This window comes from Cynocephalus volans, chromosome 11, assembly GCF_027409185.1.
Source record: "Cynocephalus volans isolate mCynVol1 chromosome 11, mCynVol1.pri, whole genome shotgun sequence".
Classification (NCBI taxonomy): Eukaryota; Metazoa; Chordata; class Mammalia; order Dermoptera; family Cynocephalidae; genus Cynocephalus; species Cynocephalus volans.
In genome coordinates, this window is record NC_084470.1 from 30,201,058 (window position 1) to 30,222,168 (window position 21,111).

Genomic DNA, 21,111 nt, shown 5'->3' on the forward strand with positions numbered 1-21,111 from the left:
TGCATGCACAGTTGGGCTTTACCTAGACGCTATCTTCACCATGAAAAGAATGTGTCCCCTTGTAGCTGGTCCAGGGACAATGACCATTATGAGAGCTCCTACATAAACTGTCTCCTTTGATTCCCACTGCTGTCCTAGGAGAGGGTTTTGTCATCATCCTATTTTGCAGAGGAAGAAACTGAGGCCCCACTGGGGTTGTAGGACTTTCACCCCAGACGCACCATGGGTTGTGGCAAGAGCAGGCACCCTCACCCCTCTGATCCCACCAGCTGTGGTCTGAGGCTGAGCTTGAGATGTGAGCTTCTCCCCCAGCAGGCGTATCTCCCGGATCACACTCCTTACAAAACCACCTCCCCTCCAGTAAGCATGAGAGGTTCCCAGGTCAGCATTATGGAACAGCAAACGGGGTGCCCATGTTTTCCTGCTCGGGCAGATTGGAGAATTGGACCAGACTCAGGAAGAGAACATTTGCCCCAGTGAAGCTGATTATGTGGTCTCTGTCTGGAGTGGAACAGGCAGCTCCTGATTGTACCGGCAGGGTTAGAAACTGACACTTGCTGGAAGATGATTTCATTGGGGGAGGCTGCAGTCTTTACAGATGCCGACCCCAGGAGCCCTCAGATCTCCAGAGAGGAGAGACGGTTGCTAGTTTTCTGGTGCAGGTGGTGAGAGGGAGGTGTGAGAGGGAATTCTGGAGTCAGGGAGTCCCCAGAAGCCTGGAGCCAAATTTCTCACCAGCCAGCTTGTCCCCAAGCGCCCAGGAGTCAAATCAAACTCACAGCCTCTGAGGTTGGCAGTGGGGGGTGGGGAAGTGGTTATTCAGATAGGAGTAGAAACAGAGGGGACACTGGGGCAGGCAGTGGCTGAGAACTGGCCCCACACCCGTAGGGAGGAGGTAGGAGAGCTGCGGCTGCCTCAGGAGAAAGTTGTTTCTCATGTGAAGGTTGATTCTCACGTGAACATTCATGGAGCCATGAGGACCCCAGCAGGGAGGTGCTGCCACAGCTCAGTGAGATCAGATGACTTGCCCAAGGTCACCCTGCTGAGCAGCACACCTGGGTGGGTGTGTGTGACTTCAGAGCCATGCTCTGGGGAAGGCTTGACTCCACGCTTGTTTCAATGCTGTTTATAAAATGTAGGTTGGCCTGGCCTGTCTTCAGCTGGGATGTATTCATTAAAATTAATAAAATAAGGCTGGCCGGTTGGCTCAGTTGGTTAGAGCACAGCCTTATCACACAAGGTCACGGGTTCAGATCTCTGTACTGCGGCCAGCCGCCAAGAAAATAAATAAAATAAAATTAATTAAATGCAGCCTTATTTACCTGGAGTCAGGGAGTGTGGTATTCTTCAAGTCAGTTTGCTAGAGTTCACTCCTTGCAGCATTTTGATTCTGTAACTGTCAACAGTTTGAAGTGAAAGTCACTCGAACACAGCCATCTGTCGCTGCCTTGCTGAGGAGCGTAGCAAACACGATGCAGTCTTTTCTAGAGAATGCCCATGTGAAAACAGTGAGTCTGCTGCAGCAACACAGATGCCTCCTGAACTTCAGAAGTGAACTGGATTATTCACTCATGCTGCACTGGATGGGCCCACATTTCCAGCTTTATGGGATTATTTTAAAATCTCACCCCCACTGTCAGATTATCAGCTGCAACTTCAGCAGATGTCAAAAGTCATCTCTGCCCTTCTAAACTGCTGTGGACAAGGAGACAAGACGGCCAAACCTTCCAGGCGTGTGTAACACACGTGTAAATAAGTCAGGGCAGTGGTGGATGCGCGGGCCTCCTGCAGTGTCTTGATTGTGGTGGGGGCTACACGAACCTTTACACGAGCTAAAATTTCATAGAACTAAACAGACACACACGCACACACACACAAAGTGCATGTAAAAACAGGTAAAAGCTGAGTGAGGTCTGCAGTCTGGTAGAGGCGGCAGTGAGTAATGCAGCAGGTGAATTTCCTGGTCTCGACAGCTGTGCTGTGGTTAAGTGAGATGTCATCATCACCATCAGAAGCTGGGTGGAGGAGGATACGCGGGAACTCTCTGTACACTATTTTTGCAAATTCTACGTGCGCTTAAAATGATTTCAAAACAAAAAGTTAAATATACTTCTTAAAAAAGCCTACGTAAGAAAGTCAGTAGAAACAGTTTCTGGATTATCTGGTGTTCTGAATTATATCTACCATCTTTCTTTTCCAATCGTGAGCTTTCCAGTTATGTAAAATGTTGTAATATAATTTAATATACCTTTGTGTCCTATACAATAATTTTTCCCAGTTCTCCTTTCATTTTACTATTGTTATAATTATGTACATAACTATTATTCATCATGACTCGTTCTGAACTCTTTCAACCAAACCAATGATGCAGATTTACACCAGCTGTGAGACCAGAGGAGTCTGGGGTAGGGAGGGGACAGGTGGGAATGGTGACATTAGACTGTCAACTCCATAAGGACACACATGTCTGGACTTTCTTTTTTACTACTGTTTCCCCGCTGCCTAGAACAGTGTCTGCAACGCTCGATAAATATTTGTTGAATGCAGGTATGTGGACCCAGACGTGTGTGTCCCTATGAGTGGTGTACATAAAGCCACAGGATGGATATGCGTCCTTTTTCTGGACACTACCAACAGTGAACACTTAGAGACAATACAGTTTTATGGCTCCTCCGCATGGCGGTGGGGTGGGGACACAACAGCGTGTACTGGGCTCTCACATGAGGCAGGCCCTTCACTCACTTTAGCCCGTCTGCTTCTCACATGTGTCCTGAAGGGCAGGCAATACTTCCCCAGTGACAGGTAAGAGAATGGAGGTTCAGAGAGGCTGTGCAAGTTTCTCAAGGGCACACAGCTTGTGGGGTGCAGAGGCCCTTTGTGAGTCCAAATCCAGGGGCTGCCCAACCCCTCGCTCCTCCCATCACACTCTTTTCCATGGAGAGACTCTTTGCCCTGGGTTTATAATAGGAGACAGTTGCATAAATTGTGGTGCATGGACCAAAATCAGTTGGAAATTTTGAAATCAGATCTATGCAGGAAAATCTGGTTCACTCACTGAAGTCTGATTTGTTTCTTCAAAGAAAGAGGCTAGAGTCCCCAGTGTCATTTTGGACCATATGTCATGAACTGAGTTACAGAAGCTATGGGGCTATCTCCCAGATGTTTCTGAGAGAAGAGCACCAGGCTTGGAAGGTGTTTTGCAGACCTGTCAGGGCTCAAGGGGACATCAGTAACGAGGATGGGACAGACCAGACCTTTCCTGGGAGAGGCAGGTGGGAGAGAAGGGGTAACCCACGGGGACATAGAGGATCTCTCACAGCAGATGCCAAGATGCCAGCTCCTTCACCAGAATCATTGCCAACTGGCTGGAATCTGTGCAGAGTCAGCTATATTCTGGGAAAAGCTCCTGTCACATCCCTCTTGGAAGAGGGTGTGGGGCCAACATGCCCCATCCAAAACTAGTCTATGGTTTTTCTCAGAAACTGCCCCCCTGGGCCTCCAGGGCACCTTGTGCCCCTGGACATCTGACCAGGCCTCCCTTCTTTGGATGGATTAGGACATCCTAGTCTACTCTGGGTTAAAAGCCACTTTTCCCTCATTGCTGCTGCTTCTGAGTGACAGCTCCAAGCAGCTCTCTTCTTGGCTGAAAAAGTCCTCAAGATGTGTGGACACTGAACTCCATATACTCTACTATGTCACTTCTTCAAGGAAGCATCTGAATTTTTAAACTGTAGGCACGGACCCACTAGTGGGTCATGAGATTAATTTAGTGGGTCACACCCAGCACTTATAAAAACAATAAAATAGAATAAAACAGGTAGACAGTATCAGAATCAGAGGCACTGCATGCAGTATGAGGAAGTTTTTTTCACGAACCTTCCATCTCAGGGGTGTGTGTGTTCAAGGTTCGGGTGTGGCAGAGGCACTGAGTAGATGCAAATCTGTGCTCCCCTCCATAGTATAGGTGTGGTCCCAGGGAGGGCGGCCCTGCCAGCGATGACCACACCCAGCCCCCTTGCCTCTAGGTGGGCCCCAGGTGACTTCCTCTTGCCAATGGAATGTGATTGAAAATGATGCTTTACTTCTGGGTCAGGTGGCCCTGACATGGGTGCAGAAGTCCTAGAGAATGGCAGAGCCTGAAAATGGCTGGGTCCCCGAGTCACTGCATGGAGGAGGGCCACCCACAAACCCAAACCAGGAAACCTCACATTGCCATTCCTATGAGTGAGAAACAAACTTCTCTTGAGTTAAGCCACTGACCTGTTGGGACCTGTGTGTTTTACAGAGACTAATGTAATCTTACCTAACACACCATCAAATGTGTTTCTCACTGTGGGTCATGATCAAAACAGTTTGAAAAAACACCTGCTCTAGTCCAAACTGAGTGTCAGAGAGAGGGGGCCACCCACGGTCTCCTGGATGAGCTGGGACCAAACATGGTCATGCAGCAAGGTAGATGCCACGAGGCCTGGGTCTGCTTTGTCCCCACAGAATTGAGCAGAGCTGGCCTGCAGTTTCAGAATCCCGGCCCAGTGCTCCTCCCACCTCCCCAAGCTGCTTTCAAGCTGGGGGATGGATCTGACATTTGCGTTCTGCTTCGTGGGGCCTCCGTCCCCAGAGCAGCTTGGGGACAGGAAGGGTGAACTCCACCTGGCTCTGCTGAACTAGTCTCACCAGGCTCCCGCTGCAGGTCTGTGGTTAACATCTCTGCCAACACAGGGACAGACAGACAGACTTTCTCTGAAAGTCTGAGTTTCTCTGAATCTCTGAGGTACAGGATTCTGAGAAGCCCCAGAGCAGCCTTGCCGCCCAGCGCTGTCACAGCACTAGGTGAATGACACGCACACATGCCCAGGAGTATGCCTCATTTCACCAGAGTGAGTTTGGGTGCTGGTGCTGGTGCTGGCTGTGGTGGCTGCTGTGATCATGCAGAGCCTGCACCCCAGGAGCTCGAGGCCACCCCAAATCCTGCCATTCAGCTGCTGGGGGTGTGGGGCAGTCCCGAGGGTGGGGCTTCAGGCAGCCGCTTGCACAGCTGGCCACATCAGCCCAAGGCCTGTGCCTTCTCCACCACTGCCCCCAAGGGGTTACTGGGGATATGAGTAGTGCGGGTGACAGCCAGGCAATGTGTCTGGCACTGAGCAGACTTGAGCCGCTTGCAACACCCCTGTGAGGTGCCAGGCTTGGCATCCACCCGACCCCCATGCCCCCACTTTACAGATGAGGACATGGAGGCTCCCAGCACTTACTTGCGTTGCTTCAAGTTCCCTCTTAATTGGCCGACAGTGGGCTAGGCAGAGCCCTGGCACCCTGAGGGTCGAGTCAGAAGGCAAGGCTCCGGGCACTGGTGTCTGATGGGCACTAACATCTCAGAATGAATTGGGGTTGATTGCCAGTGACGGTGGCTTCTACCTTTCCCCAATCTGTAAGCAGCTCTGGGATTTGATCGGAGCTGGTCCTGGGGTGATGTTTATGGGAATAAAACCAAAAAATGATAAAGAGGCTTGGGAAGAAACTGGGACAGGCTGGTCCTCAAAATCTGGAGAGAGAAGGGGGCTCCCCAGTCCCCCTCCCCATTCTAAGCTCCCAGTGTTGTCTGCTCCCCTCCTCCCCTCCACACACTGCTCCTGGGTCACCACTCATTCCAGTGGCCCGAGCTCAGTCACTGCAAGGGAGGAGGCTGGGAGATGTGGTCTAGCTGTGTCCATGCACGGAGGGAGAGGGAGCTGGGCTTCCTGCAGAGTCTCTGTCACATCACTCCCATGGGAAACAACCTCTGATTTGTTTGCTGGGCATTGCCTTTCATCCCCACTGTGCTGCAAGCTCCCTGGGGACTGGAGTCCCATCCATCTTGTTCACTGCATGTCTCCAGCCCCTGGCACAGAGACTGGCACATAATATGAAAGTTCTGGCCCTCTTTTCAAGAAGGAAAATGCAAATTCTGAACTTAGATATGAATCCATTCAGCAGAACGAAGGGAGGTAGGGAAAAGAGCTGAGAGAGGTATATGGCCCCAAAATGGGAGAGTTCACAGAGGATGAGTCCTGCTAGTCAGCGCATCAGGGAAGGTTACCCACGACTGCACAACCACCCACCCCAAAACTTAGTGGCTTAAAACAACAATCATTTAGTTTGCTCATGATTCTGTGATTTGGGAAGGATTCGGTGTGTCTACCTTGTCTCTGCTCTGCACAGTCAATTCAGGCCAGAGGATCCACCTCCAAGATGGTGCTCAAAGTCATTATTGGCTGTTGGCTCCTCTCCACACAGCTGTGTGGGCTTCCTTGCAGCATGGTGGCCGCGTTCCAAGAATGAATGTACCCACAGACAGGAAGTAGAAGTCGCCAGTCTTAATGCATGTGCCCAGAAATGTCTACTGCTAAGAAGTCACAGAGCCAAGATTCAAAGGGGCTCCTGATGGAGGAGCCAGTTTTGGGGGCATGCTTTAAAACCTGAAGGAGTGAGCAGCTATGAGTGCTGCAGGGCTCAGGAGGAGCCTGTGAGCTTTCCAGTGAGGCTGATGCAGCCTCAGTCCACCACAGGATGGCTGTGTCCCCTTCCTGGCAACCCTGGAGAAGCTTACAGTCAGTGGGCATGGCAGATGGTGTCCCCCAAAGTGTGCACAGCAATAGTCCCAGTCTCACATGTGCTTCTGGTACACAGCCCTCCCCATCAAGAAGTGGAATTTCTTCTGTCTCCCCTTGAAACAGGGTGGGCTTGTGAGTACCCTGATAACTAGAATGTGGCAGAAGTGATGCTGTGTGACTTCTGAGGCCAGGCCACAAAAGGTGAAATGGCTTCCATCAGTGTGCTCTCATCTCTCACTCTCCCTCCCTCTCCAGACACTCACTCTTGGAACCCAGCCCCCATGCTACAAGGAAGCCAGGCCACATGAGGAGGCCACACGTTGGTGTTCTGACTGACGGCCCAAGCTAAGGTCTCAGTTCCAACCATCAGACATCTACGTGAACAAACCAGCCCTCAGCTTCTGTCTTCCAAGGCCCCAGAGGACAGGAACACCAGAGACAAATCATCCCCACTGTGCCCTAAGTCCCTGACCCACACAACCTGGGAGCATAATAAATGGCTGCTCTATGGCACAAAGTTTTGGGTAACTTGTTATGCAGCCATAGTAACTGGCATGGTGGGTGAAGTGAAACATGACAGCGGGACCTCTAGAAAGCAGTGCCATGGGCAGAAGTCTGGTGGAGCCTCACCAAGGACCAGCCTGGCTGAAGCTGGCATCCACCAGCTATAAACTGGAGAGCGGGGAGGTGTCTGCACAGAGGAAAGCATAGGAGGAAGGCCAGTGGGGCTGAAGCATAGGCCTGTGGGGTGGGGGCTGGTGGCACAAGGAGCCACCTGTCATCCCGAGGCTCAGAGGACTCTTGGTTGGATCCGCTTCCAGATGAGGAGTGAGCTGGACAGTCAGAGGCGCAAGGCCAATGGCCAGACCTGGCGAGTGGGGACGAGGCCTTCTCTGTGGTGGGATGGACGGAGGACGGTGAGGGGGTGGATGGACCAGTGGGGCCTGGCTTGGACAGAGGATGGGGCAGAAGCGGAGGAGGGGGGCTGCCTATGTTGAGGGCCATGGGAGTTGCTGGAAGGGCAGTGAGCGACGGTCTCCTCTTTATGTCATGGCCTCGGCTGGTTGTCCTTCCCCTGAGAGCACCCTTGGGGAGATGGCCTCCACTGCAGCTTCCCACACTTTCAGTTATACCTTGTTAAATGTCCCTTCGTTACTCGGAGTCTGAGAGACATGCTGCCAGGCCACTTCCTGAGAAGTCACAGCCAAGATGAAGTCACACCCTCAGGAGCCACCTGGGGTTCTCACAGCTGACACGGCCCGTGCACACCTTGCTGGCCATCATGGAATGACTGGACAGCACCAAGTCCTCAGTCAGGGTGCCAGCCCCCCATTTCAGCAAGTGCCCATGGGAGACAGCAGCCTGTGCGGCCGCTGTAAACCCACCTCAACTCACTTTCGAGCACTTACTGGGCAGGAAGTGAAGTGCCGGTCGCTCAGCGCGTGGGGACAGCTGACACCCTGGGCCGCCTCCCGCGTCTCACCCCTCCCAGGCTGGACGGAGGACTCCCTCCGGGCTCACTCGGGACTTCAACTTTTCTTGGTGTTTGTTCCTAATAAAGAAACATGTCTCTACCCCATTTTCTGGGCAATTTGAGGGGCATTTTGTGTGTCCCAGCTCCCGTGTAGCCTCACACTTCGAGGTGTCCCATTGAGTTTTCTGGAGGAACAAGTGGACCGATGTCGAACGTGTTCTCTGGGTTAGTGTGTCATCCCTCTCTGTTTCCAGGGCCCTTCACCCTTCTGTGAGAACTGTCCCTTCTCATGAACAGAAGTGCCTCACTGAATAAAGAAGTTTCTGGTGACACATACACCTCCTTAACAGGCTAAGAATGCCAGCTATGGCAGAGGCAAATCACCAGATAAAAACGGAGCTGCAGTAGCTCCTCTCACAGGCACCGTCAGCCGTGGGTAACGCTCTCTCGTGGGAGCCGGCAGTGCAGTGGGTCCAGGAGGAGAACGCAGATCCAGGGGCACCCGGGCCCTGGACGGACTTGTGGAATCGTTCCTCTGCTGACCTCAGAAGCAAGGGGGGAGTATCTCATGTGCCCCCCTATAGGGATGGCCAACCTGACAACCTGCAACCTCCTCTCCCTTGCCTGCCACTTTGGCAGGAGGTGAGCCAGGGATGTCCCTTCTGCCTGAAGAAGGGGCCCAGAAAGTGTCTTGGTTTTAGTTCCCCCAGAAGCAGACACTGTAAGAAGACTCAGGAGCAGGAAGGCAGCTAGCAACTGGGGCATAACCCTGCAGAGCAGCTCTGGGAAACCACCAGCACTCGCCTCAGGGTGGCCCGTGCAGGGGTGGGGAGCCTGGGGGCTTATGCACTGACTCCTTAGCCCTGGGTTGACAGCTGCTCCCAGGAGCTGTAATTCCCTTGAACTTTCTGCAGCAGGGCAGCATCCTAGGGCTAGGGTGCAGATACAGCAGGAGCAAGTTTCAGCAGCACTGGTCAGTCCTGAGCCAGAGATACAGTGGGGCCCTCTGGCGACAACTGGAGATGCCAGTGCACATGTGGCTGTCACTGGTCTGGGACCATTGGACACTCTCACTAGCATGAACACGTGTGAAATGCATCAGGCCCTCCAATCCTTTGATGGCAGAACCTGTGCGGAGGGGCTGTGACCCACGGGAGGCAATGCCCTTTGCTGGCTGATCCTGGGACAGAGGCTTAGGCTAGAGATGGGCCAAAGTACAAATTCTAAGGTGCTACTGGCTTCATGGCTCTGCCTAAGCTATAGAGATTCCCCCTCCCCTACCCTGTACCTCTCCAGGTTTGTCACTTAAGATTCAGAGTGCTCTCACCACCTCTCCCCCATCCTTACCCTGTGGCCTTTCCACCAAACTCCATGTTAGCTGGGTGTAAGGGAGGCTACCAGGACAAACTTGGTGCTATGTAGAGAGAGTGGGACAAGGGGTGGCAAGCTGTTGGGGCCATCCCCAAATGGCCTCATGGACCAGCAGGCCAGGGAGGGTTGCCTCGGTGCAGGACCCTTCAGGCCTCTGGGATCCTTGGCTGTCCATGGAAGGAGTAGGACTCTGTGATCTCCAGGGACTCTTCTGGAATTAAGTGTCACCTTTGAAACTGCCCTGCATTTCACCCTATGTCAGACTCTGTGCTTTAAATGTTATCCTATTTAATCCGTACCACACCCTACGAAGTAGGTGACTGCTATTATCCTCAGTTTGCAGATAAGGAAACCAAGGCCCCAGAGGTTCAGCAACTTGCTCAAGTTGGAGAGGAAGGGAATGGCAGAGCTGGGTGGGAGCCCTGGGACCTGACCACAGTGTGGTGAGGCCAGCAGCAGCGCTGAGGCTCTGGCTGGAGTGCAGGCCCACTACCCATGCCCAGCCATAACCACCGTCCAGGCCTATGACCGTGCCCGGCCACGTTCACGCCTGGCCACATCCACTGTCCAGGCCTATGATCACGCCCTCCCATGTCCACGCCCGGTCACGTCCACCATCCAGGCCTATGACCACGCTTGCCCACTGGCCATGCTCATGTGACAAGGCCTGTGGTGCTCCTCCTGGCCAGGCTGGTCAGCACGTGTGTCCCCATCCCTGGCCTGGACCAAGTCAAGCTACATTCTGTTTCACATTAGTCGTTTATTATAACCATAGTGAATGGGATCACTCTGCCAAAAGGATAAACCATTTCTTAAGCCACTATGAATTACAGCATAAAGAAAGACGAGAAAGAGGCGATAGGATATAAATGGCGCAATGGAGTATTCTATAAATCAAAGGAATCGTGCCACCGTGAGAAAAATCATGGTAACAATTTTACATCAAAGTGGTCTCAAGCCTAGTTACATGAACTTTATACTGCAACACTTATCCCAAGGGAACTGTTGAAAGTAACACCGAGAAAGCGGTGTGGCCTGCGAGAAGGAAGCCTGCTGGCCAGCTCCGTCCAGCCCCTCTCCCTGCTCCACGGCCCTCTGGGTGCCTGCTGGACACACGGGCAGGCCAGGCAAGTAACAGGGATGAGGGAAGGAACTGGCTGTGGGCTTCACAGGACGGCCACTCGGCACATGGGGACATAAGTCCTCCACACACACTCTTGTTCTGTAATGACCCCTGGGGACAGTTTCTTAAAAAAACAGTAACATGAAAACAAAAATAGTAAGTTTGGATCAACTATAACAGGTTATCATTAGGAGAAAGCACGACTGTCACAGAGTTTGGTATTTGTTCGGCATCTCTGACAAAGTAGAAGAGGCGTTCCTGTTCACGGCAGGCTCCTGCTCAGGGCGGGCAGCCGCACCTCCCCAGGCAGCTGCCTCCAGGCTGCCCGAGACTGACTGATGCTCCAGATCCAATTCGGTCCTATGCAGAGAAGGCAAATCATAGGGAGGTCTTGGTTTATTTCTGGAGACCTGTTCATTTTGCAGTGATATTCTTTCCAGATTGCAGTTACCACTGAATAGTAGCAGGAGGTCATCTTTGGAAGAATAATCCAGTATAATTAAAAGTTTAAAGTGTTATGTGACCCCTTGGCAAACATATAAGGTAAAGCAAAGAAATTATGACTTTCTTTCTCTAGTCTGTAACTCTCACATGTAATGTACAGAGATAAGTTTTAACTCAAATTTCCAATATGATCAGAGAGGAAGCATGAAACACATAGGGACACGTATTAAAAAAAGTAGATGACAATGGCAATTAACCTAGGCTTAACATATATAAAATGTATTTAACTGCTAATAATCATAACATGGAGAGGGTTTCCATTGATTCCACACTTATTAAAGAAAAACAAAAAGGTTTCATATATCCAGGATTTAAAAAATGTGCAATTAAACATAAGCACCTGATAAAATAATAAAAAGGAACGCATATTCTTTAACAGTATGTAAAAAAAGTCAGAACAGAATAAAAAAAAGTCACTTAGAAAAGAGAAGACAATAATACAATTTTCTCTGTGAACCTATGGGAATTTGAGGCTGGTATTACCCGTGCCCCACACCCCTCGTGTGTTTCTTCCTCCGAGGAGGGTGGGAGCTTGTTGAGGGGCCACAGAAGCAATACCTCTGAATGGACCCATTGGTTCTCATGTGGCACCAACACAGAAGCACAGGATGGAGAGGACCCCTGGGTGTGCAGGCAGGGCTGGGAGTTTTCAGGGACCATTAAACACCTAGCCAACGGCAGGAAAACAGCTTAGGGCCTTATTGGCATGGTGGGTGCCCCGTGGCTGTTGTGTGGCCAGTGACACTCAGCTATTATGACTGTAGTTCTCAAGGCAAAGAAAATGCTAGAGGTGAAAAGACAACGGTAGCCTACTGCCAGGGGATGGCCAGGTCTGTGGTTCTTTCCAGTCTCTGTCCTCTCTAGACTGTAGAGCCCTGGTGCGGATAGATTCACATATCTTACCTTAGAACTGGAAGTACCAACCCCTCCCTAAACCAAGTTCTTTGTGAGAAAGTAATCAGCGGCAACCCTGGCAGAGTTGCAAGGCCACTCACTGTATAGGGACCCTGGATCTTACAAACCATCATCATGGGGACACGTATTTGGCAGCAAATTACTCAAAGGTGCTGAGAGGGCCATCAGAGTCAGCAGACAGAGAGCTGATTAGCGCATCTGCCGAGCAGATGTGCAGTTGTCCAAGGCCACACAGTCCTGTCATCTGGCAAAACCAGAGGCGGCATTCACCTCACACGCTGATGTGCTAAGAGATTTCCCTGCTGCAGAGCTCATCAGAACACTCTCTGCGGCAGCTGACTAGTGAGTCGCCATTTTCGTGGCAAGTGAGTGGGAAATTATGTCATTATCACATTTGTCTATAGAGAAACATACAGTCAGCAGTGGGAGGGCCGTTAACAGTGTCTGTTCCTTCACTTAGCTTTTCATTTGTTCCTGTGAAGGCTTCCACTGCCCAGAGGCCTCATCATCCTCTGAGCAGAGGCCCAAAGAGCCAGCCATGCCCAGCCAGGAAGGGGAAGGGGCCCTGTGTCTACCCCTGTCCCCACCCGTTCCTGCTAGAATACCTGCTTAGCCAAAGGGGAGGCCAGATGTCCTTCCCAGGGCTCTTCTTCTTTAAGGAGAGAAATGGCTCATGTGATGCCTTGTGCCCGCCACAGTTTCCTAAGCTGCCACTGACAAGGGGGAGAGTCTCTCTTCTGTGCTGAAGCACAGGAAGGCACCAGCATGCCAGGCCTGGTCCTGGCAACAGTGCCCCCAAGATGCAGAGCTCACAGCTGAGCACAGGCCCTGCTGCTCCTACACGTGGGCTCCCAGCAAGGGAAGGTGCTGTGTAGAAATCCTATATCCTCCTGGCATCTGGAATGTTCCCTGGGAAACCCTGCTACCCATAAGAGGGACTCCAGTTCTAATTCCCTATTAACTGCTACCTTAAGGCCACTCCAGGATTCCAACTCTGCATGGGAATGAGCTTGGGTTTTTTCCTTTACTCCTCAGCTGACAGGTAAATATAGCCCTGAAACTAAAGACACTTTACCAGAAAATCCACAGTCTTAAAGATGTTTATCCCATAAAGTCAGAGTCACATTTTCCATTTGAAGGATAGTAATATTCTTATGACTTTTGAAATCAGTGCAGCAAAGACTGGCTTAAAGTGACCTTGCTTTTTGGCTGTGAAAGATTCTAAAAGGTGAAATACAGTTGTTTAAAGAGAGACAGTAATGGCTAAAGTCGATCCGGCCTGAGCATTGAAAATGTATTCTTTAACAAATCAAAAAAATCTAACACCACACCACATCATATCTAGATATGATTCCTCAGTTTAGACCCTGTCATTAAGATCACTGTAACTCTGAGAGGTTAGTAATGGGTTTTTTTGCATTCCTGGAATCTACTGGTTCTAGCTCATTCTGTTGCATTTGGCTCTGCTGTTTGGCTTCCCACGGTAGGAATGAAGTAGCTGGAGGCACAAATTTCCACAGAGGAAGTTTTCTTGATATCAAACAATTTTCCTGTGCCTGATGCTTTGAGGGAGGCAATATTTGAAACCAACTCTTCCTCCTTCTCCTAAACATAATTGATGCAGTTACCACACCTTAGTTGGGGAGGAGGGGACAGAGGAAAAGCGATTCTAATTGTGGTTGGTCTTTTCTCACAGCAAGTGTGACACTGGGTACTTAACCCATCTCTAACTCAGAACCAGGGTGAAGTGAGGGTTGGTCAGGGCCCCAAAGGACTATACCAATGCCAAATGCATGCTGGGAAAGAAGCGTTGGTTTCAGAGGCTTCCACTGGTAGGGGTGGCTGGGTCCCCATCAGGCAGGACTGGGGCACGGTGGTCAGATGTCCAGAGGGCTCACGATGGTGAAGCCAGAGTCCTTGCTGCTGTCGTCATCGGGGCTGGAGCTGGGGTTGCTGGAGGATGCCGAGGCAGGGCCCATCAAGGGGTCTGAGAAAACGAGGGGGGAGCAGGCTGGGGCCTGGCCTTTCCCAGATGTGCTTCTGAAGGTGCGAAGAGGCTGGGCCTGGCTGGGGAAGGGCCCCCTGACACTGCCTCCCTCATCTTCTTTGGAAATCAGGATGAAGTCGTCTGAACTCCCTCTATCTGCATGGCCCGGTGCTTCTGAAGAGGCCTGTGAAGTACAGTCAGGAGCACAGGTGGATAAAAGAGGAAACTGGCACAGAGCTGGGGAACACCCTGTGGAAATCTGGGCCACCTCGCCTACGCTCCTCCTCAGAAAAATGCGTTTGGTCCTGCTGCCCTGAAGCCCAGGCACTTGCTGGGCTCAAGGCCAGTGGCAGCTGGTTGAGCCCCTGTGAGCTGAATGCCGGGTTCCCAGGGGAACAAAGTAAACCTGCTGCTTGATAAGCTGCAGAGAGAATCTCCAGCAGCCTCACGTGGGACTCTGCCAGGCAAGGCGCTCCTCCTGAGCTTCAATTCCCTCATCTGTGAGATGGGGATAAGGACAGTGGCTCCCTCCGAATGTGTGATCATGACACAGTGAGATGACATGTGCGGATGTGACTTGCACAAGACTGGCTCCCTAAGGTGAGCTGCCAGACCCAGAGTGAATTTCCTACTTGCTTGAAGCATGGCTCTCAGAGGGCCTACCATATTTTGTCTCACATATATCTCATAGCTAGCTTGTCTTGTGTATGCATATAGGGGTCACCTGGGCAATGATGGTTCCCAGTAGGCTCTACACAGACAGAAATCAAGACTGGCAATTGCAAAGTATAATGGCAAAAAGTATAGAGACAGAATTGCTTCAGTCTACAGTTATTTTTCTTTCTCTCTAAGCAATTATGAGTGGCTTTTTATTTTTTAAGTTAAAGAAGTTAACATCCATGAAGACAGGTAAAGGTTTTGGGTTAGCAAAGCCACAGTTTGACCAAGGATGACCATTACCAGCCTGGCAGTAAGAACCCCTCTCCCAGTGGTGATGGGTGCAGAGGCAGTTCTCACACATGCCCCCCAACCCTGCCTGCCTTCTGTCCCCACAGTGTGCGTGGGCACCAGTGCAGGGGTCGGAAGCTAACAAGATGTATGGAGCCCCTTGGCTGGAGGTGCCCCCTGAGCCCTTGGGCCTCCAGACTGGCATAGCCTAAGCATGGTGGGCTGTGTGCAGAGCCTGGAAAGGGAGTCGGCAGCAGTGCTGAGGGTAATCTGGCCTTGATCCCTGACTGACAGGCCCCTCTCTAATCTCATATCCTCCTTGGTGACACTGGGGGCAAATGGCTACATAATGGCTCAGGAACCTACCACCCTTGACAATTCCTCAACTTTAAAGATATTCAATTGGAGAACAGAAACAGAATTTTCCTTTAAGATCTCAGTGCTGAAACAACAGGACTCGAGGTGTTTCCTCTCAAGTTCTAAAGCTGTTTACCTTCTATTAACACATTAATTCCTACAAAAATGAAGAGAAACACAGCACGTGGCATTCTGGCAGAAGGGAACATGCTTGAAAATGGCACTAGGGCTATTTGGTAGAGGAATGTCTTTTTTCTGAGTCAGAGAGAAAGCAATCGAACCTCATCCTCATTACTGTCCCTGTGTCACAGGCACCGGTCAGAGCCCTGCTGCCTTTGGGGAGTGGGGCTTCTCTTCCCCCACACACGCAGGGGTATGCACCTAAAGCTGCCGGGAAATCAACACAGGGCCTCAGATTTGACTCCTACCCTGCATTGTAAACCGCGAAAACCTGGATCTCTCACAACACAGAGCTCTGTGGCTTGAATGCTACTGGTAGAGCTTATCTTAGGTTGAAAAAGAGCACGTAGAGTGGATCCTATTTTTGGAGTAGTGCCTCTACTACAGAAACACCTTCTTCACTTATTCTCCTTTAGCTTACAGTGAGGACAGCAGCAAGACTTTAAAGAGAAGAAATACTTTTCAAAGCCTGTGACCAGAAGTAAGGATGCTTCCTACCATTACGCTAATTTTCTGACATGCTTCTCCCCAATTCCCACATAAGGGTTGTAGACTGGCTTAGACAAGGCAAGTTAGAGCTGACAGGGCCTTAGTAATCATCTTCTTTTATTAACACCCACTCCCTGCCCCTGTATATTACAGATCAAGAAAGGAAGGCCAGATAGGAGGCCTGGTGGCCTAGCCAGTGTCACAAAGTGAATTAAAAGACCCCCCTCTTCCGGACTCCCGCCTGGAATTTTTTTCTATACACAAATATGACTTCTTTATGGATTTCCATAACAGCCTTATTAACTACTACTTGGTGCCATTCATATCATTTACAGAAGTTTTGCAAATTCCTAGGTAAGTCCTCTCTTTTTGCCAAACACAGGTACGTATTACACAATTAGAAAAGTTTTTCAGCCTGTCAGTCCTGCCTTAAATTCTCCAGGACCACCACAATATATGCCCCCTTCCCCTTCCTGCCACCTCCCCTGAACCACCTCATTTCATAGCTTGAGTTCAGGATTATGGTGGGAACAGGTGGGCCCAACCGTAGACCAGAGCTGTTCAACAGCCATTTTCTATGACGATGGAAATGCTCTCTATCTGTGCTGCCCAAAACAGCAGCCCCTAGCCACATGTGGATACCGAACGCTTGAAAAGTGGCTAGTGTGACTGAGCAACTGAATTTTTAACTTTTAATTCCACTGAATTTTAATAAATTTAAATTTAATTTTAAATAGACACGTGGCTAGAGGCTATAATATTAGATAATATACAGATAAAAACATGGGACCAAGTACCAGTAAGGCATGTGATAGGTTGGTTGACTAATGAATCCAAGGTCTGACAAGATCCTGCCTTCTACTGTGGGGGATTTGAATTAGTTCATCAAAAATTTCCCACAGGAGTGTGTGAAGAAGGATAGATTCTGGGAAGGGACAGGGTGGCTCTTTTCACTCCACAGAATACTATTTCACACATCTGCTGTTTTCAGAGCTGGAAATAAAATTTGTAAATGAAACTGAACAGTATTAGCCATGTCACCCCCAACCTCACAGTGGGGAGTGAGGCAGGTGCATCCCACATTGGAAGAACCTTGTGCAGTTCCTGACGGGGAAGGGCGCTGGCAGGAGGGCCATGAGCCATCTGCTCCAAGGCAGGGGAGCCTGCTCCGTCTGCACTATCCTTTAGGCATATATTAGTGGTTAACCAAGAAGGCAAGGGACAACCCACTCAGCTGGGAGTGAAGTGTGGCACCACCCACCGTAGACCCCGTGTGTGGTGATCACATCTCCGAACATGTCTCAAGAGCCTGCCTAGCACCACTCCCCGCCCCCTGGCCCTCTAAACTGGAAGCTCATGAGAGCAGTGGCTACATCCCATAGCCTTGGACACCCAGTAGCTGACACAGCAGGTCCTCAAAACACATTTGGATGCCTTCAGAACTCCTGGTTGGCACATTTGGGATGCATGTTCCTGGCTGCAGCTCCTCCACAGCTGATGTCCCCTCTGTCCCTTCCCCCACAGCAGTGAGAAGGAAAACTCAGCCAGCCTCAAGCTCTGACAGCAGTCCCAAGGCTTAGGACATAGGCTCCTGCAGGAAGAAGGTGGGCCAGGGCATTCCACTTGGCAGACCCCTTGGCCCCTCATCAGTCTAGTCCAGACCCTTGGGCTGCACAGTGGAAGGCCCCGTACCCCCGGCTTATCTTTTCTGACTTCTTGCTGGCATCCAGGATTCCTCTTGCTTCCTCCCTAAGGGAGAGCGGAGAGCACTGCTTCCCTGTTTCTCTCTGCGTCAGTAAGATCTTTTTCAACCATGGGTAGGGGTCATGGCAGGGAAGGGGTAGAGAAGAGATGCCCTTCTATTTTTCCTTGTGGAGTCTTTAGGACCCGGAAGGGCTGAGTGTGTTTCAGGAGCACGTGCAGAGGCGAAGGGTCTCTAGGATGCTCACATGAATGCGGCCCTGCTGCAACGAGGGCACAGCACGTTTCATCTCACATGCATCTCATGGCTAGCTTGTCCTGGCTATGCACACGGGGGTCCACAGGAACATCAGGGGTTAACTGGTCAGTTCTTACAAATACAAAAACCAGGATAGTATAATTGAAACCAGCAAAGTATAATCAAAAGTTTTAAATTTAGCAAATTCAGTAGTGTTTTTGAAAGGTCTTTTTCTGTGGTTATTTTTACACACTGAACTTAAAAATCACAGTAAAGTTTTAAATAAAACTCAATTAAAAATGGTTGGTGGGTGGGCCTATGTTCAACTGTATTTGAATAAATAAATGGTTATTGAAAAATATCTGTGCAGGGAAGGAGAATTTGGAGAAACTAATCAAATTAAACTTGCAATGTCAATGTTGCCTTCATGTGGCTAAAAACGCTGATAAAGCGCTTGATGCAAATTTCATACAGCCTTAAAAGGAAGTTAACCACAGAGTTCTCTCTTCTTGAAGAGTACCCTTAAAACTGAAAAAAATGTCATTTTGCTTTTTTAAAATCACACAAAAAATAAATAATTTACAAGCATCTGGATGCCAGTTTTTGACAAAGTGACTTGGATATGATTTTGCTAATGTTCACTTTTCAGGATGAAACTTTGTAAGCCGATTTTTTCAAAATTTCACTAGGAATTTAAAATATAGTAGAGAAATGAACAATCTTCTAGTCTCATCAGATAATGCAGTGAGGCATATGGTGGAGCTGAAGCTCATGGGGCTGGGGCAGGGGTCTGTAAACATAATGCCCGGAAAGCTGGGTGCCCTCTGCCGGGTGTGTCCTTGTGCCTCTGGCCTTGGTTTTCTTACTGATAAAACGAGCAGATGTGACTAAGCACACGAAGAAACTCTAAGATCCTTTCTAGCTGGAAAAATCCTGTGATTCTATGTTAGAATAAACTATATACAATGTCGACACCTGAGAGCAAGGGTCAGCAAACTATGGCCAAATTGGCCTGTGGCCTAGTTTTGTATATATGGCTCTCAAGCTGATAACAGTTAATACATTTTTAAAGGGCTGTTAAAAAAAAAAAAAAAGAATACATGACAGAGATGACCATATGTGGGCTGCAAGTCCTAAAATATTTATTCTGTGGTCCTTTACAAAAAAGTTTGCTGACCCTTGCCTTAGAGGGTGGACATTAATGAGAAGTCCTTCCACATGGAGGCAAGAAAGGTTGTAGCCAAGTGAAATCCACTTGAGACAGCCCTGGGAAAGCCTGAATAGACTTCCTGTGCTAACGAGGAATGCAGGCATCAGCTGGAGGCAACAGACCAGCACCGCCCCATGCACTGCACTACTCTAGGAGGCACTAGTCTCATCACTATCAGTGTGAATAGCACCCAGTAGCAGCAGAGTGTTCAACCTGCACAGCTGTACAAAGCACCCACCCCTGGCTCAGGCTACTTGTGATATTTCACAGCTGAACTTCACACATGATAATGTGAAGTAACTTTGGCAGGGTTTTTATTATTCCTAACTTTGAAGAACTTAAGTGAATGAGCTCCCATTGAGGTATGTAACACCATTCATTGCAGCTCCTGTACCTGCTTGGTGGCCCTGGGCACTTGGTCGTGCTGACCCTGGCCTTGGCCGCTGGAACAGTAGTGGTCATCTGCAATGGTGATCTGCTCATTCTCCTCAGCCTCCAGCTGGCTCTGGTTAAAACGCAGGGAACCTTTTAGAATGTCTTTGATCTATTTTCAAAGAAGAAGAAAAGAAATGAAAAAGATGAATGAGTTTGTTTCTAAATGCTAGCTAAATTTCTCATACATTTAAACTAGACTTTTATCGGCCACCTTTTAATGGTATAGATATTAATATTTTACCATAAGAAAGAAATAACAGGAAAAAAATCCAACTTTCTCAGAGCCACTGACTTAGTAATGACCAAAGAAAATGTCAGGCATTATATTGGCCAGGTTCTCACAGGATCAGACCTGGGTGTCACCTTGGCAGTTACCTTAAAGCAGGAAGCACCACCTGTTTGCACAACCAGCCCCACTGAACAGCCTCGACCACTAAAGCAGCTCCACCCCAGCTGGAGCTGTTCATAACATAGGAAGACATTTGGGAGCACCATACTCTTTTTCATTGACATTTATATCCCGTTTGGACCTTCAAGGGTTGGGTAAATGTGGCCTGGTCTGAGGCGTGCTATAGGTAGTGATCACGACTTGGGCTCCAAGAACACTGGATGAATGACCGAACATGATGCTGGTCCACACCACACTAGCTTCGGGTGAGGAAGAAACTGAATGGGTTTTGTAAGAGGAAGGTGCAGTGTGGGAAATGGAAAACTAATTTGGGCTGTAACGTAGTCCCACATATCACTAGAAGGACCAGGGGGCATAAGGAGGTGGAGATTTAGGAGGGGCTTTATCTGGGAGGAAATGAGGGGCAGCAGGGACACCGGCTCTAATATCATGGTACTCCGTGCCCCAGAGTGGCCCTCCCCAAAGCAGGCACCAAATGGGTAGCCTGTGAGACACAAAGAAATAGTGGCAGAGCAATATACATACCTGTTTTAATCCTGCCAGGGAAACCAGAATTTGATCTTCTTTTTCCAAATTTTCTTGTAATATCACATCTTGAATATTTACTGAAAATAGAAGAATGACATTTTATAACCAATGCTCTGAGTATAACTTACCTGCTGCCACACCATAACTTCAGAAAAGCTTGGGAATTTTCCTGCCCAATCCCATAGCAACTAGTCCCACCAAAGAAGCTCTGCAAATGGCAGATGGGAATGCTGCCACGTTGAGCAGAGGGCAGCACTGAGCCTGGTACACACAACCTTCCTTCCAACATCACACGAATGACCGATGTGTCTTCACTTTCAGTGAGAGACTAAGCACCTCTTGCTGCTGTACAACGTAGCCAACAGCCTGGAGCATCCATCCAGTCTCTAGGTGGAGCTTTTCAGCCTGGGATTCCTACACGGCCTCACAGTTCAGTGGTGTTAACTCGCCCCTCTCGCTAAAGACCTTTCTTCCCAGGTGACTGAAATTAATAAACTGTCTTTTAAGGACTTGAAACAATAAAATGTGTTGCTATTTCAATGTAAGAAAAAAAGCACTAAAAAGAAGAGGACAAACTCATGGCACTAGAGTTGTCACCAGATGGTGAGGCCTGTGGAGTCTTCCAGGGAGCTGTTTGTGTCTGCTGGGAGCCTCA

The 21,111-nt window shown here is 49.6% G+C and overlaps 1 protein-coding gene across 8 annotated transcripts in view; it reads right to left on the reverse strand.

Moving 5' to 3' along the window:
• Positions 1-11,427: 11,427 nt before the first annotated feature.
• TBC1D5 (TBC1 domain family member 5) overlaps positions 11,428-21,111 on the reverse strand; it is a 539,520-nt gene continuing 529,836 nt past the window's right edge. For all 8 annotated transcript variants that reach the window (XM_063113715.1, XM_063113719.1, XM_063113718.1 and 5 more), the window contains 3 exons: positions 20,454-20,533; positions 19,479-19,628; positions 11,428-14,145 (listed from right to left, as the gene is read on the reverse strand). In XM_063113715.1, the coding sequence (XP_062969785.1) occupies positions 13,852-14,145; positions 19,479-19,628; positions 20,454-20,533 (524 nt within the window). In that variant the 3' untranslated portion in view covers positions 11,428-13,851. The remainder of the gene's footprint in view (positions 14,146-19,478; positions 19,629-20,453; positions 20,534-21,111) is intronic.